Source organism: Puntigrus tetrazona, chromosome 3 (assembly GCF_018831695.1).
Source record: "Puntigrus tetrazona isolate hp1 chromosome 3, ASM1883169v1, whole genome shotgun sequence".
Classification (NCBI taxonomy): domain Eukaryota; kingdom Metazoa; phylum Chordata; class Actinopteri; order Cypriniformes; family Cyprinidae; genus Puntigrus; species Puntigrus tetrazona.
In genome coordinates, this window is record NC_056701.1 from 9,083,609 (window position 1) to 9,100,818 (window position 17,210).

Sequence of the window (17,210 nt, forward strand, 5' to 3'; positions counted from 1 at the left end):
CATGTAGGAATGCAAATAAGGATATACGATTGCTCGACTTGGTGTGGTGTTATTAAATATATTTCATATTAACATTTTAGCAGGAGTTAATATTAAATATTTTGGGTTTAGGAAAGGAAAGCTTTTACCTTTAGAAAATGTTGAAAGTCAAGTTTAAACATCAGACCAATTATTATTATTTATTATTATTATTATTATTATTATTATTACTATTATGTATTGTTAATAATAATTGGTGTTCAATAATCCAAATATTATTTTCTATGCACTAGTAAAGTACATAATGGGATGCAAGAATACCAAAATGGTATGCAAGGATAACACATTGCCAATGTACCTTTAATCTGTGCTGCTCAACTTTTTTCAATATTTTCATATTTCTGATATAGTTTTTTTTAATAAACAGAAACTGGGAAACAAACAAACAATACTTGTTTGAAAACGATGTTAATTGCATGTATTTTTACTATTAAAATATGTTTTTAAGATTATTACTATAAATCCTATTAAAAATAATATATTAATTTGAACATTAAGTCGTCCTGTATTGCCCCTCAACAAGCTAGACTTGTTTCAGAAAAATAGTAAATAAAATAAGTGTTTGACATTTCTCCTCAAAATAGCTTAGGTAAGGTTGATCTTTATGGTGGACTCCTTTATGCTAGGTTAATTTCATATTAGATAGTATTTTATTAGACTTTTTGTAATAGTTGTTACATGAGAGTCAGCATGCGTAATGTCGCGATACAGTAATATGACTACAGTTCCCAAGAACCATTGCGGCGACATGAAAGTGGGCGTGGCATGTTTGACACTGCGCGCGGTCTTTGAAAGAAAATGGCGGAGCTTCAGAGTGAAGAGATGGAGCCGTAAGTGTTTTTTTTTTTTTTTTTTTGCAACGTAGCGAATGTATGTGTTAAATGTTTCCCATTGACATTTGAAGATGATGATTTCTGAATTAAGAAGATTTTTGGCTTGTTACTGGACCAACACAGATGTTCAAACTGTTGTTTAAAATACATTGCAGTGCGTTACATCGAATACAAATTTGTTTGCTGTGGTATAATGTAACGTTACATAACCACATAATATCTCTTACAGGTGTGATGCCAACAACATCAATACCAGGGTAAGTCTGTTTTCTGTTGCTTTTAAATGTGCCTTTTAAACTTTTGGGATCAATGCTTTTATTTAGCAAATTATCACGTGAAAGTCATTTCTGAAGAATTATGGAACAGTGGAAACACAGGTTTCACAGACAAAATTTATCTCAGACTGAAATGCAAGTCTGAGTTGTCTGAATTGGGAGAAACGTACACCGACTGATCTTAAATATATCAGTGCTTTTGATTTGCCTCCAGAGGGACACTATCAATGTTAGTGTCTATGAAACCAAGCCTGTGTGTTTTACCTTGATCAATTGCATCATGGGTGAGCATAAGGGACTTTCAAAAACATTAAAAGTATTACTGACCGGATGTGTATTTCAAAAGATCATTATCATGCTTAGTGCCTGTTATATCTTGAGACTTCTTCTTTTGTTATGCTTTTAAAGTGTCATTATGCTATATTGCTGCTTCCAGTATCTTTAGTCATGTGACAAATGCGTAGACGAGCGCTTTATATACATCTAATGCTGTGATGCATTTCCGATTCTTCTGTCTCAAGGCCTCAGAAGTGTCTCATGGAGTCAAACGGCCGCTTGACAGTAGCCACATCTCAGGACCTCCTCAGAAGTCACCTTGCACGTCTCCCGCTCCCGCAGCGATGCAGCATATCGGAGAGGATGAGCGCCGGGAGGACTCTAAGATGAGCTCTGTTGAGGAGAGTGTGAGGGAAGGTGTGACAGCTACTGCTCCAGAACGAAGCCCTCGCTCACGGAGGAAATCCTGGAGGAGATCGTCCAGAGGCAGACGCTCTCTGCCGGCCTTCTCCTGCTCCTCACAGCGTGAGTGCCCAACCAAAGACACTTTCACCGGACGTCATGCTGGAGTTATTTATCATTGCGTTCATGCTCTCTTCTCTTTGTGTCTTTTAGCTCTGTGTGAAACCATCAGTCTGTCTTTGCCTGATAATGAGAGGCTGGAGATGCTAATTAAAGCTGCTATGCAGGTCTTAAAAAATGCATGTTATTAGGAAAATTAAATTCGGCTTTGTCATTGTGACCATGAATCAGCTTTCTCCTTTTCTGCTTTAGTCTAACCATTTGTTTTTCCTGGTTGTACGTAGATGACAGTGAAGAGGGCCAAAAATAGTCTGTACACTGTTCCCGGTGTTGATACAGAGATACTCCAGACTCAAGGTAAGTCAGGGTGTCCTGATCAAGCCAGACATTCAGTTTTTTTACTTCCTGCAAATATTTAGACTAGCTTCAACACACAGGGATAATATGTTTTTAGGTGTTTTATATGTATATATTGTGTTGTTTCTTTACCATATTTGGGGATACATTTACTAAAGTAATTATCCTTTAAATGATGTTTGCAGCAAGTTGGAAGTTATAGTTACCACTACCGTTCAGAAATTGTGTGATTTGGTAAAAAAAAAAAACATTTATTTATTTTTTTTAATAAAGAAGGCCTATTATGCTCATCAAGGCATAGTAGTATAGTAATATTTATATAATATAGTAATATAGTAAAATAGTAATATTATTGAAATTTACAATAGCTGTTTTCTATTTAAGTATATTTCAAAATGTAATTTCCTGTTATATTTTCAGCATCGTTACTTTAGTCTTCAGTGCCACATGATCCTTCAGAAATCGTTCTATACTGATTTGCTGCACAAGAAATAATGTTGTTATTATCGATGTTAAACAGTTGGGTTGCTGAATAGTTTCTGAAATTATATATTCTTTGAACTGAAACTTAAAAAGAACTGTATTCATTTAAAATCTAGAAAAAACATTAATTGGCGATCAAATTAATGTTCATGCTGATTAAAAGCACTGATTTTTTAAATTATAATAGTAATAATAATGCATTTTAAATACTTACTAATTTTGTCAATATCCTTCAAACCTATCCATTTCTCAGAAAGATTTAATTCAGATTTATATACACACATACAGAAGTCAACATTTGAAGTGGATCAGGAAAGTTCATCAAAGTTGTCCTAGGACAAGAACATGTTTGTTTTAAGACAACTTTGTTAAAAGGTTTTGAGCCACTTTGAGTGTATTTATTTATAACTGTATTTTCAGTAACTAACATTGACAAAGATTAATAAACAGTGTAATAAATGCATTGTTTGTTCGTTAGTTAATACATTAATGTTAACAGATGACACCTTATTGTAAAGCGTTACCATATTATGTTGTTTCATACAAAAAAAAAAAACAACTTGAAATGGTAGTGCATTTGGGAAAGTGTCATTTTGAACATTCTTGTATTTCCAAACAAAATGTTTCGTAATCTCATCAAAACCTAATCTATCTCATCTGAAGAATTTGCAAAACAAAACCGTATTGAATGTGGCACAGAAAAGGCCCATACTTGCTGAATGTTGTCCAAAATATAATTCTATTTTTAAAAAAAAATATTCACTTCCAGTTGAATCTTTGCATGAAGAATGGGACAGTCTGGCTAAAGACATCAAAAGAGAAACCCAGGCTTCACTTTCAGCCGTTGAGAGGTCAGTCGGTGTTTCTGTGTTGTTGTCGCATCCATCGTTAGTCCTTCGGTCCTGAAGCACACTCCAGTTTATTAAACTCTCTCTCTCTCTCTCCGTATGTGCAGTGACCCTGTTGTTAACATGAACGCTGCGCTCATTCAGGAGGACATTAACAGGTAATTCTCTCCTCTCATCCACCCGGGACATTACAGTAGACATCTAATTCATTTTATGACTGCGTTTGCCGTGTTAATGGTCTTCATGCACTCACGTAGGTTACAGGCAGAAAGTATGTCGTGGGAGTCGCTTTTGAACAAACATAGAATCAAAGCTGACGAGCTAGACAAGTGAGCACAACTGCACGAACACGCCGGCACTCACCGATTCAGATTCATTCTCTCAGAAGTGTTGCTCAGCTGTACATCTCTGTCCCGCTGCAGATGTGTGGAGCGAGGGGAAGAGAAGGGGGTGCCGCTGGACCCGTCGTGCTTTGCAAAGTCCTCACAGAGTCAGCTCATTATGAACAAACCTGACTACAATGCGGTACTCGCGGGACAGCAAAAGCTGCTCAGAAACATGGAGCTAGTGGTAAGTCTGGGATAGCGTATACTTTCAGACTAGAGAACCACAGAAATCAGTCAGGCAAGTTAACATTTTTAATAAGCCTTAGCAAAAAGGGATTTGTGGCAATCATACCTGAGGGGGCAAACATTTTGATACAAAGGGCCAAAAATTAAGGAAAATTATTTATTAAAATTTGATGAAAAGGTTTTGCGTTATAATATAACTGGAATAAAGGTAGCATCAAAACTATGAAAGTTAAATACACATCAATTTTGGCTTTTTTGGCGTTACAATGTTTCATTTTATTTTTTTCTGAGCAAAAAAAAAAGACATTTTTTTTCCTTTTTTGATGGAAGACACGTACTAAAGTGTTATTCAGAGGAAAAATTGTTCAAAAAGGTTCAAATCACAAGGTTTTATCCATTTGTCACCTTGAAGAGTTTAATCATTTAAAATACGCTGAATGTAAATGGAATGCTATTTTACGCCATATTTTGACATTTTTATATAAACAAAAGTTATTTGAAAAAATGTAAACACTTTGCTTGCATTTAATGTTTTCTATGTAAATAGAACGCCAAAATTTAAATGCTCGTCTTTGACCCAAAAATATTAGATTTAATATATTTTTTTAAATTGACCAATTTTAAAAATCGAATAAATAAAAGCTACATTAAAACTAAAAAACGGTAAGAAATGTCGAAACAAAAAACAAGCTTAAATGGCGTGTTTTTATTACTATTGACTTTTCAAATCAGAGGTCATCTCAGCCGCTGAACACACATTTCCTTTAAATACAATACAAGCTTTAATATAACTAATATCCTGAACAAAAATAATACTATTCATAGCTGGCATATTTTAAACTATGTAGAGACAGAAATAAAATGACAGAACTCTGGCTAATCTAATTTTGTGAATTAGACTACGCTGGTCATGATACGTATTTTCTGTACTTTCTTAATTACTAAAATATGTTCTACATAATGTACTAAATAAATTTTAGAGTTTTAATGAACTAGAGAACCGGTTGCATGTTATGTTCTTTTAAAAAGCTGTTTTGAGAGCTGCCCTGCCGTCATGTGCACTTGTCTTTCTTCACAGATGGACTCACAGTGTTGTATAATGAGGGAGCTGCTGTCTTTTCATGAGAAGTCACAGCTGCTGCTAAAAGAGACCAGTGCCAGACTAGGTGAGATACTGCCGTCTAAAAGATCGCGTTATAATGATTCAAAACCAAAAAAAAACGTCCAGCACTGGTAACGGTGGTAAGAAATGGTTCTGCAAATCAGAACGTATATATTGCGTATGGAAAGCACTATTTAAGATGCAAAGTCACGTGAAATAGTTTAGTAGGAACTTTTATGTCAGTTGAGTCCAGTTCAGTGCATTAAGCTCTGTTTCTGTTTGTTTTTCTCACAGCTGCCAGGGCAGGATTTCAGAATCTCCCTTCATCTCCAGTCAGACAGCTGATAAAAGGACCCATATCTAGCGTTTCCTCCTAGTTTACAGTGCCGTAATGAATCCCATAGGATGCTGAGCTTCCACACAAAAGCCCTACGATCTGATAGGACCATTGCGGTTATGCATTATGTTTCGTTTCAACTTTTAGCTGTATCGCAACACGTATCCTTTTTTTTTTTTTTTTTTTTTTTTTTTAAAGAGCATCTAAATTCATACTAAACCTCTGTATGTCTGTTTTGGATTTAGTCCATTTAAATGCTCCGAATGCGTACATGAAGCGCAAAGATGAACACTAGATGGCAGGCTAGTTATTCACCTAGTTCTTCAAAGCTCCACTTTAACCTGTGTAGTTTTGCATAGATTTTGTTTCTCTCAATTTGACAGATTTCTAAATATAATTAAATGCCTTGACAATTGCTTCAAACTCTGTTTTGTTTTTGTTTCTCATGTGGAGAGAGAAAAAAGAAAAGAAAAAGATTTGATTCAGGTTTTTAGCCCTCAAATGCTTTTAAACGGTCTTTAAATTTATCCTGTATGTCTAATGGACTCAGAATGATATTCATTCATCCATCACTGGATTTTTTTTTTCCCCCCTTTGGTAAAATTGAATAAACGGTTTGTGCTGGTGTCTTGTTTCCAGGACAAACATCGCAAGCTAGTATTTATACGCTTTAAGTCATCATTATTAGCTTAAAGAAAAGACACTGGCCTTTGGGCTTTAGTCACGAGCTCTTTGAGGGCCTTTTAGCCATCTATTATGTTTGTTCTCGTGCGTCCCATGACCCCTTCCCCCACGCTTCCAGCCCTTGTTCTCTATTCACCGTCACACAGGGCTGCTGAGCAAGAAACAGGCTTAGAAGATTTTCCCAGTGATTTCTCCACTTCACATCCTCTCTGTTTATATCACATTTCCATGCCCACAAGACTAAACACGACCTGCTCTGAACTCCCATGGCATAATAATAGTATCTGCGTTCGAAACGAAGCGGCGGTTCGCTCTCGACGCTGCGTCCGCTGCGATCTGAGAAATTGAAGACGGACGTTTTAACGATCCCAAAAGAGAAGATTTAACCGTTTCGATCTCGAGAGCTGGAAAACGAGGTCATTTTTCTCTCCTGCACACGCGAGCTGATTAGACTTGGCTTGTATTTAGTTTTCTCTGTTAATGTAGGGATGGAGGTGGTGTAGCAGGAGAGTGGGGTTAAGCGTTAGAAGCACTGGGGGTGGCACAGCAAGAGGGATCGATTCTTATTTAGATGAAAATGAGGCTCAGCGCTTGTGGGCCGAGGGTGCATCTGCCTCAAACAGATTTAAGAAGAATACCTATTCAGAGTCAAGAGGGGAAAAACTATTCTCGTGGTGGCAAATACCTTTAAATTAAATGTCAATTGACAAAGATTAATGTATGCACGCTATGTAGGGGTTGCCCACGTAGACGCGCGCTCGAAATTATGGCATCTAATGGTTTTGTGAAGAACCGTTAACGTCCTTGGAACCCTTTCTTTAGACCAAATGTTCTTAATCGTGGAAAAAGGTCGTTTAGATTATTAAAATGTTTTTCAAATGAAGAAGGAATGGATCGCTGGAAAAAGTAAAAACCTGCCTTTTTGTTGCCGGCTGTGTTAAGAGTAGTTCATCCAAAAAATGAAACTTTTTGCTCTCGGTTTACTCACTTTTAAGAGAGCCAAGAAAGATCTAGATGAGTTTGTTACTTGAGAAATTAAGCATTACATCTTGCAGATCTTGTGCTGTGAATGGGTGCCGTCGGAATGAGAGTTCAAAAAGCTGATTTCAGTAATGATTTCAAAAACATTTCAGTAATGCACAAGAAATCCAAACGACTTTAGTCTATCAGTTAATGTCTTGAGTGAAAAGCTGTGTGTTTGCAATAAATCCATCAAGATGTTTTTAACTTCAAACCCTTGCTTTGGGGCTACAATGAGTCTTCTATCCATTTTGTGGTGAACTGTTCCTTTAAATTATGCTCCATATACACATACGCATACAGAAATATATATGATGTATGCATGCATACAGAACTATGTATATATGTATGTATGTGTGTGTATATATATATATATATATATATATATATATATATATGTATATATATATATATATATATATATATATATGTATATATATATATATATATGTGTGTGTGTGTGTGTGTGTATATATATATATATACATATGTGTGTGTGTATATATATATATATATATATATATATATATATATATATATATATACACACACACACACACATATATATACATAGTATATAAAATCTTATAAAATAAATAAATATATATTGTAATCAACATTTGAAGTGGATCAAAACCTTTCTTAAAAGTCCTAAAGCCAATATGTGTTCTTGTCCTAGGACAACTTTGATGAACTTTCTGATCCACTTCACATACAGCTGTATGTGTTTTTATATATATATATATATATATATATATATATATATATATATATATATATATATATATATATATACACGTGTGTGTGTACTAACATTGAAAGAGTAAGATTTTTGATTTTTTTAAGATTGTTCATCAAGGCTGCATTTATTTGATTAAAAATACAGAAAAAAATATATTGTAAAATATTGTGATGTAAATATATATATATATATATATATATATATATATATATATATATATATATATATATACATTCAAATGTTTTCAAAATATATAGAATTTTCAGCATCATTATTCTAGTCTTCAGTATCAGATCCTTCAGAAATCATTCTAACATATATATATATATATATATATGTATATATATATATATATATATATATATATATATATATATATATATATATATATATATATATATATATATATATATATATATATATATATATATATATATATACATATATATATATATATATATATATATATATATATATATATATATGTATATATAATATATATAATGTATATGTGTGTTTGTGTGTATTTGTCAACCTATGTACAAAAACACACACACACATACATACATACAAAAATGTTGTTCATTTTAGCACTGAGCCACAGGACCGCTTTGTCCATCACCTAGGAAATGAAAGGAGAAAGATGGAAAAAAATATAGATTTACAATTACTCAAAATCGTGCTGTGCGAAAGCAACGGTGTGATAACGAGTTCAGGTTACAGTTTGTTCTCTAATATTCTCATTCTCACTTCAGATTGATTAGTGTTAGATTGTAGCCGAGAGATGTGCTACGCGTCAGCATAAACCAGGACCACTTTTGTCCCATTCCTCTCTCTGCGCACACATCATCAAACTCCCATTGAAATGCTCCAGGCTGAGTCTCTCCCCTCCACATATTCCAGCACCCATTCATCTGAGGAGCCTGTCTTTTCTCTCTGAGTGATGAACTACCCCAAAACGTCCACGTTTGCAAAAAAAATTGGGACCACTTATTTTTAATCTGAACTGTCCATGCACCTGAAAAAAAACATTGATTTAAATAAGTGATGTTATACTTAGCCGTTTACATGGACAAAGCGTGAAAATAATATTTTTGTTTGCTATAATTAAGGTTCATTGTAGTTAGGAGATTTTATGAACGTGTATATATTACAGACATTTTGCTAATAATCAGTTTTATGCATAAAGTTTTGATTTTTTTTTTTTCTGTATGGAAAAAAAAATTGCACTATCAAAACTGAAGTGAGTGTATGATGGCAAAATTAAACAAGAAATTATTTTTCCTTTTTTTATGCCTGTAAATGAATATTCAAAAAGGTTGCTCATTTTAATGTATTTAGACATGTTTTAAAGCAGAAAGTTTGTCTTATTTCTTTAGAACAGGAAGCTTGGCACCATTATCAGACATTTTGAATGTTGCCTTCACGACCATGCACGTGGCCTTGATTTGCATCTTCCACGTGTTTAATTTGAATAATAGAATATTTGGTAAAATGACGTTAACAGAAAAACTTTTTTAACAGGGTTCATCGTGCCTACAGAAACATCCGCTAAAACCCTGGACAGCCTTCCGTAAACTCACCGTGGTTTTACTACAGTAATAACACTGCGGTTAACAGCACGCGTGATGAAGGTTCGATTCTTAATAACCAATGAGGGACGGGAGTAGAACTTCACAGCAGTGAGGGGCCATACATTGTTTTAGCGATGGTTACCATGGTCTTGTAACATACACATGCCTCGATTCAGCTATGGTTACTATACAAAAGCCATTTCCACGAAAGAACCTGCATGCAGTGTATTTGAAAGAGACGCACGTGTGTGTGAGTGAGAGAGAGAGAACGTAAACTGTAACGTTTCTCTTTTTTTTCATAAAAAGATGATTATTGATTACTTTCATAATATCAAAGGAACAAACTACTAGAGGGGACAGTTAAGAATAAATTGATTTTAAAAAAAAAATTAAATGTTTTTTAGGCCTGTTAGAGCTTCGGTGTAATGTTTGAGACGCGCGAGTTGTTTACAAACGTAACGTACGTGCAGGCGCGAGGCGTCAGCGCGCTCAGTGTCGCCCCTAGAGGCGCCGCGCCGCGTAGCCGCGGCTCTTTTGTGCGCGATGGTGACGTATGGCTCGTATGTAGTAGCTCAGAGGGGGAGAAAGAGCCGCCGAGGAGGGCAGAAACACAAGAGAGGGGCAAGTCTTTCTACGACAGCACCGCGGCTCGGGAACAAACCAACTGAGTCGTTTCGGCTGGCATGGAGCTGAGCGTCGCCGTTCTGAGCCGTTTCGCGCCATCCACCTAAAGCCGGGGCATTTCGCGCAGAGCCGAGGGGGCAGTTTGCTGTCGGTCCCGCGGGTGTTTGTGGAGCCCGTGCGAATCTGTTGCTAACAGCGCTCGAATGCTAGTTAGCCCCGCTGCTAAGCAGCTAGCCAACACTGCGAGTCAATTGTGTCGGAGATCGCGGAATTACGCGTTAAAGCCGTTGCGCTCCTCCGCCGCTCCCGGGATTCGTTTTGCTCGTTGGGTTTTTGCGTTTTCCCAAGCGAGGGGACGCTAATAAGCGACGGCTAGAGTTTCTATTTCGATTTATTTCCAGCAGAGAGTTTTTCACCCTCCGTATTAGCTTGTTAGCCGCTCCGGTTGGTTTAGTCCAGCTTGTTAGTAGTGTCTGAGATTTTTACTGTAACGTTAATAGCTGTCAGCCGGATTGGTCGCGTTATTTGTGGACATGATTGATTTTATCGCGGACCGCGAGTTGTTTAGAGAGGCGATACTTTGAGATGCCGCGCGTGGGATACTTCATGTTTCCAGGGACGCTTTTATTTTCTTGTTAGACTGGCTTTATGGGAGTGCTAGTGTGCAGGGGCTCGCTTTAGATAACGCTGGGATCAAAACATTGTTTTTTTTGTTTGTTTGTTTTTTTATTTCCCGTCCACGCGAGCTGGTTATCCACCTTTCGCCACACACACACCGCGCGTCGTTTTGATGCGGTTTAAGCCCACGTTTCAGTCGCGCTCTCATTGTTTTCTCGTCCGATAGCGGGTTCGCTCGGCTCCACGCTTCCATTCACGCCGTCGGTGGTTCATGTACGCTGAGACAGGGCGCTGATAACACGCTTTCATTTGGTTTGCGGCGGGGAAAACGGCGAGATTCGGCTCGAGGCATCATGGATGAGCAGACGCGAATGCTGGCCGGCATGGGCGGACTCGGCGGACTCTCTCAGGCCGACGTGGGTGACCCCGATTCGGTTCGGAAGCAGCAGTCCCTCGGTCAGCCGCAGCAAGACATAGGGGATATTCTCCAGCAGATCATGGCCATCACCGACGAGAGCCTCGACGAAGCCCAGGCGAGGTAAGACCTGCGAGAGGACTGGGCGCTCAAGAAAAGCACGTTTTTTTTATATAGACAGAAATTTCTTTGATTGGTGTTGCCGTGAAAACAGCAGCTAGGTGAAATCGGTTTGCGCTATATAGACACTATATAATATTTCGTCGGCTGAAAATCGCATGTGATAGAATGCATTGCAGCTATGGCTCAGGTATTCCTAGAAAAAAATGCACTTAAAGTGTCGATTAATTGCGTTTGTTTGGGTGTTGTTGCATCTTCCATTTTTTTAAGTTGTTAAAAGTTGCGTTAGATAAACAGTCATTACAACTTACAATATCTCGACTTGCTTTGGATAAAAGCATCCGCTGAAGTGAATACAAATGCTTTCACCAAGCGATCGGTGGTTTGGTGCACGTAGTTATCATAACGAGAAAGTAGTTTTTAAAATAGAGCCCCGTGGCTGAAAGAGTCGACATCTTCTGACTGGCATTTTTTTTTTGGTCGACACGCTGACGAAAGAAACGCCGATTTCCATTCACACCAAGCACGCGCCGAAACGATAACACGTCTATAACCACGCGAGCGCGTTTCTCTCTTAAAACGCGCTAAACGGGGCCAAAAAGGCTTTAGAGGTCAACCAATATGTTTGCCATCGGGAGCCCGTGGGCTCTCGTGAAGCCATTTGGTCTTCAGCGAGCGTCTGCCAGATCGAGGCCCCGCTAGATAAATGAATTGGATTAATGTGCTACCTCGTCATTAGCATAGATAATCAGCGCGCGCTTAATTAAGTCATCGCCGTCAAACGGTGTCAGACTTAACCTCGAGACGAAAGCAGCCGACGGGGTTTGACGACTTTCCCGCCTTTTCCCGCAGAATCTGCGCCCCGTACAGTCGGCGTATTTCCATCGACCCGCGGCGAAATCGATCTCTTATGGATCGCCGGTGACCCGCGATCTGTTGAAAGGTCAACTCCAGCCGCCGAGCCTGGACAAAAGCCGCCTTTTTAATGAGGGATCGCATGCGCGCGTATATGTGTCATTAGCTTGTGATTTTCCACCAAGCCATTTGACCACCTGGTTCTCTTAATTAATTCACTTCTCTTTTACCCTCCTCCTCCTCCCTGGTGTTCATCCTTTTCATTGTGTGTTGGGCGCAATCAATTCTCCTATAATGTGCGCGCGTGTGCAGCTGTCCGCAAATTGAGTTTCTATTAATGAGATGGAGGGTCGCTACACGGGGAACTTATGAACGCGACCGTATCGCCTTTATGTCTATACTGCGTTTATTGGCTCGCAGGGTTGCGAGGTGACTTTTTGTTTCTCTTACGCAAAAGCCCCGCGAGATGAATGTCGCGTGGATGGTCTCTCGGTTTAAAGGTGCTTGGATATGATGATTAAAAAAACGTTGGTTTTTTTTTTTCATCTGGAATTCGCGATTTCGTTCGTTATTTTGCTGGTGTTGAAAGTCTTGGAAGTGAATGGGGAATGGCGCAATCAAGCTCCATAAATTAATAAGTCCTATTAAAATGGCTATTAATGTGAGCCTTATGAAGCCATGTGTTAACTTGACTTGAGAAACAGAGTAACGTGTAAAGCTGTTAGAAATACAATCCAAAACGTTGCTTGTGGGGTAACATCCAAATTAAATGCTTTTAAGTCAAAAATGATTTGCAATCACCTACACCCGGATATATTGAGAATTTAATGACAAAAATGTCCTGATTCACCAGGATTTGCCCCTACATACATATGAACCGATTAGCATAGTCATAGTTACAAAGAAAACTTTTTATTTTTGTATATTTTACAAGAAAATACCGCTTCAGAATTTCGTGTTTAATTTATGTGTGTCTCTTGCCATTTCTTTTTCAATGTATCTGCTGTTTCTGAGTTTTGGGCATTGTTTCTATGCTTAATTTCTTCAAGAAAGGTCCAAGAAGTAGTTAAAGGGGACTTTACGTGAGGGTACGTTAATGCGGACCTGATGAAATCCAAGAAAGCCACGCAGTTCTGACAGTGCAAAAGTTAGACTCAAAGGAACTCGTCTTTACCTTCTTTTCATATAACATGAAGCATTTCATTCAACCAAGTCTTGAAGCAAGGGGAGCCTAAAGTTTTAGTTTTTACCCGAGTGTATTTCTTCTCACATGGATCATATCCAACAATAAAGATAACAAAATACATTTTTAAGAGGTAGATTAGGTATAAATCACTCTTCAAGGTAACCTGTTACTACTTTTTCCTCTCCGCTGTAGCTCGCAAATCTAATTTGAACTTCTGCATCTTCAAACTGGCATGAAGATTTGTCACAGCATGTGTCATGTTAATGATGCAAAACACTGTTGGTTCTTGTGTGTCTCATAACCGATCATAATATGGCAAGTTTGAATATGCAGAAGTGAATTAGATTTGAGAGCAGCAGCAAAGGGAGTTTTGAGTTGTGTGAGAAAAGGCAGTGTAAACACTGTTCAAAGCGTCGCATTGACACGAGGTTGAGTGAATGACAGAATCGACTTTCTTTTCTTTTTTTGGGGTGAACTACTCCTTTAAGGATAATGCCAGATATTGTTAGTGATGGACGTAAATGCATTTTCTCTTTAGTCACTTCTTCTCTGTCACTGATATTCTGCAGTTATTCTTGAGTATGAGCCCTCGCTGCCTTCAGTTATGAAGCAAAAAAGCCCTTCGGTGCTTCCGCACAAACCTGAAATAGTTCAGATACCTGAGAGAAATATGCATTATTATTTTGTCAAGTGTGGGATGGTTTTAGGGCAGAGAAGGCAGCTTCGTTTGCAGAGTTGTGGAGCTTTACTCCGTTTCTGAGGGATTCTACCTAGTGCGGTCAGCATTCTTGGACACTACAATGCATATTTCTCTTTTTTTTCCATCTTTTATAAACACATTTCCTTTATTTGAGACTAATGAAATATGCACAGTTGTGGTATCTCATTAAACGGACCATAATGCCTCTTAAATGAATTAGTATAATGTGTCCCAAACCTGCATTATTTGCTGAGTGGAGGCACATGCTTTGCTCAGAAAAGGAAGAGCACGTCTTGTCTGGATTGCTTTTTCAGTGCACGTTAAAACAAATGAAACGCACAAGATTTCTTAACTTGCTTTGGACTGTTGTTGTCACTGCGAGTATTGGTAGATAAGGTCAGCTAAGTTGACAGACCAGGTTACATCCATCAGAAAAGAGCTGCGAGTTAAGCATGTATATCACTAAATGCATACGTCCTCATTCACTGTGCAAGTTTTCGGTTAGATATTTTCAACCAAGCAGTCTCACGGTTTGTTTTCATGTGCCTTTGGGTTTACTTTTCGTGTAGTAGCTAATGATTTGGTCTTTGTTTCGACATCTAAAACATTTTTTGGCAAAATCAGACATGTTCTGATTCCATCGTCGTATGACTTGGTGCTTGATTTCTGTTTCTGATCTGCATTATTTACTGCGGGGGTCTGTTGTCTCAGTGTAAGGGGAGGATGGGGTGGGATGTCGTTGGGACGGTGGGGGCAGATGCCAGCGCTGTCTGAGCCTGCTGCCCTGAGCCTCTCACCCTGTTGCCCTGTGTCCAGATGCTGGCCAGAGGAGGCACCGGCGCAGTGGACCCCACAGAGGGAGGGGGAGCTGGGGGGGAGCACAGCAGGGTGTGCCCTGCCGCTCAACTTCCAGCACAGGTCAGTACAGGAGCGCATGAGCACCCCCTCCTCTTCTCTCCCCCATCATCCCCTCCATGCTGATGACAAAGAGAAAATGCACCCTCATACAGTTTAAGATGCACCTCAGCCTTTTATAAATGATCTCAGTGGGGCTAAACATTTAAAAGAAACTAATAGTAAAGGAAAACCAATTCACATTACCCTGGTCTTAAAAAGGGCTTTTTCTGGAGTCCGTTTTAGATAGTCCGCTCAAAAACCACTTGAATAGGTTTTATTCATTTCTTTTACTTAATTGTGTTTTTATCATTAAGTTAGCAAAAATATTACCAATTTATACAAAAATTATTTTCGTTCTAATGTTTTTGTCATCCTTTAAAAATATTTTTTTGATTGTAGTTTTCTTCAATTCTAAAAAAAAAGGCACCTCAGATCAAACACTTAAATGTTCATTTTCAAGGAAAACTAAACTTAATCTTTGCTGTTTCCGTGTATTTGACAATAGTTTAAAATATGCCCCTTGTTATATCTAGGAATGAGAACAAGCGACATATTTGCTCCTCTGTTTCATTGCATGTCATCATTCTCTTTGTATAATAGCTTGTAATGGCCAAAAATATTTAAAATAATGTGCATGAGCAGGTATATCAATCTAGCATCGCAACGTAAAGTAAACAATACTCATAAGATGGTATGTTTTAAAATTCAGTTGAAGTGTTCACATAAGACACATGCAAGAATAATTCGTCTACTCTCAGGCCCTGATCAAAGAGTGAAATTGTCTTAAGATAGTTATACAATTTAACAATAATAATAAAAAAAATCTTCCCTTGTCATTACATCCCAGTAAATGTTTCAGTTGTGTCAGTTACGCCTTTTCATGATCATCCATCCACAGACATTAGTTTGGATTTCTGTTTGTAATGTCAGTTGTCGCTACTTGATGTTTTTCTATTTGTCTTGCTCACGTTGTCTTAACCTACATTCAAGACTCAGCGATCCATTTTTTTGCCGTCTCACGTATTAAAATATTTGTGCCTCTTGCGTTGAATGCAACATACCTGAAATATTTGGGCGTGAACATGTCAAAGCCGCCAACGAAGATCATTTAGGCAGAAAATGAAGCCTCAGCTAGAAGTAAATCTGATGTTTGCTCAGCCTCTAACTCATGTTGGATGATAAATACGAAAAGTTGGCAATGTGATAAGACAAGCTAACTAATCAACAGTAACCTATTCAGCATTGCCCAAGCTAGTGCCGTTGCCCATTTCCAACAAAATTACCCAACGAGTTGCACTGTGTGTCATCAGCTTAAGGCCTCATCCACCAAAAACAATCTTTTTTTTGGGATTTCCCACGTTATCTGTTTGCCTCGGAGCAAAAGGGAAACGTTCTAACTTTGTTTAGCTGCGGCCAACTGCAATATTAGGAAGCAAGTTTTGCGGTTTTGAGGACTTTCTTATAAAAGATTATTCAGGCTAGTGCAGAGCTTCGTAGCATAGAATTTCAGCCAAATGCAACACATTGACGCTTATGCGATGCTAAGAATAAAAACCTTTTTACGAGTGGGTATATGTCACATGATCAGTTTCATGCTCAGGTGGCATGTTAATCCCAGCTGCGAGTTGAACAGCTTTAACGAGTACACCTCGATTATTGGCATTTGTTAAGGGTTAACAGTGCTCCTGGAAAGCATGCTTCATCTGCTCTCTAATACAGTAGCGCTGAAATCTGGCTGTGCGTAGATAAGCTTCCCATGCATCAGAGCTCACCGAGCCTGGAAATAAAGTTTGCTGATGGGAGACTGCCCGAAATGATCGATGATTGGATTTAACACGTATGATTCTGGCTTTGAGAAGAATGTTTCCTCTGCGAGACAGAGGGTCCTCGCTTGTTTTGATATTCTCCAGACCTGCTCAATAAATTAAGCACGTTCAGGGTGTAAAAAGGGCTGGATAATACCATTAAAGGGTGGAATGCTTTTCCCCGAAGACAAATGAGGACCATGTGTCAGTTACTCATTTAGCCGGAGTGAGCCGAGACCGCTGCTGTATCTTCTCAATCTACAGACACTGAGCTTTTTAAAAGACTCCGAGTCTTAGTGTGTCCATTACATCTTGATTGATTCTGG

The 17,210-nt window shown here is 38.2% G+C and overlaps 2 protein-coding genes across 3 annotated transcripts in view; both read left to right on the plus strand.

The window, feature by feature from the left end:
- The first annotated feature begins 755 nt into the window (after window positions 1–755).
- On the plus strand, window positions 756–6,067 carry LOC122332643 (kinetochore-associated protein DSN1 homolog). Of its 2 annotated transcripts, none has more exons than XM_043230019.1 (11): window positions 756–869; window positions 1,102–1,129; window positions 1,669–1,948; window positions 2,039–2,112; window positions 2,230–2,302; window positions 3,555–3,636; window positions 3,741–3,791; window positions 3,891–3,962; window positions 4,056–4,203; window positions 5,284–5,371; window positions 5,602–6,067. In XM_043230019.1, exons 1-11 carry the CDS (start codon window positions 838–840, stop codon window positions 5,682–5,684), a joined length of 1,011 nt encoding a protein of 336 aa, XP_043085954.1. In that variant the 5' UTR covers window positions 756–837; the 3' UTR covers window positions 5,685–6,067. The 2 variants fall into 2 exon arrangements, with proteins under 2 accessions (XP_043085954.1, XP_043085962.1); XM_043230027.1 differs by lacking the exon at window positions 756–869 and adding an exon at window positions 899–1,026.
- Window positions 6,068–10,206: 4,139 nt separating this feature from the next.
- pbx4 (pre-B-cell leukemia transcription factor 4) overlaps window positions 10,207–17,210 on the plus strand; it is a 33,920-nt gene continuing 26,916 nt past the window's right edge. Inside the window, 1 exon segment of the mRNA XM_043229555.1 lies at window positions 10,207–11,444. Within this exon segment, the coding sequence (XP_043085490.1) occupies window positions 11,260–11,444 (185 nt within the window). The 5' untranslated portion in view covers window positions 10,207–11,259.

Excerpts from the sequence above, each read along its gene's own strand:
- LOC122332643 (XM_043230019.1), top strand. The coding sequence starts at position 838 with ATGGCGGAGCTTCAGAGTGAAGAGATGGAGCC. Across the intron at positions 870-1,101 it reads CAGAGTGAAGAGATGGAGCC|GTGTGATGCCAACAACATCA; the intron begins GTAAGTGTTTTT and ends TATCTCTTACAG. Across the intron at positions 5,372-5,601 it reads AGAGACCAGTGCCAGACTAG|CTGCCAGGGCAGGATTTCAG; the intron begins GTGAGATACTGC and ends TTTTTCTCACAG.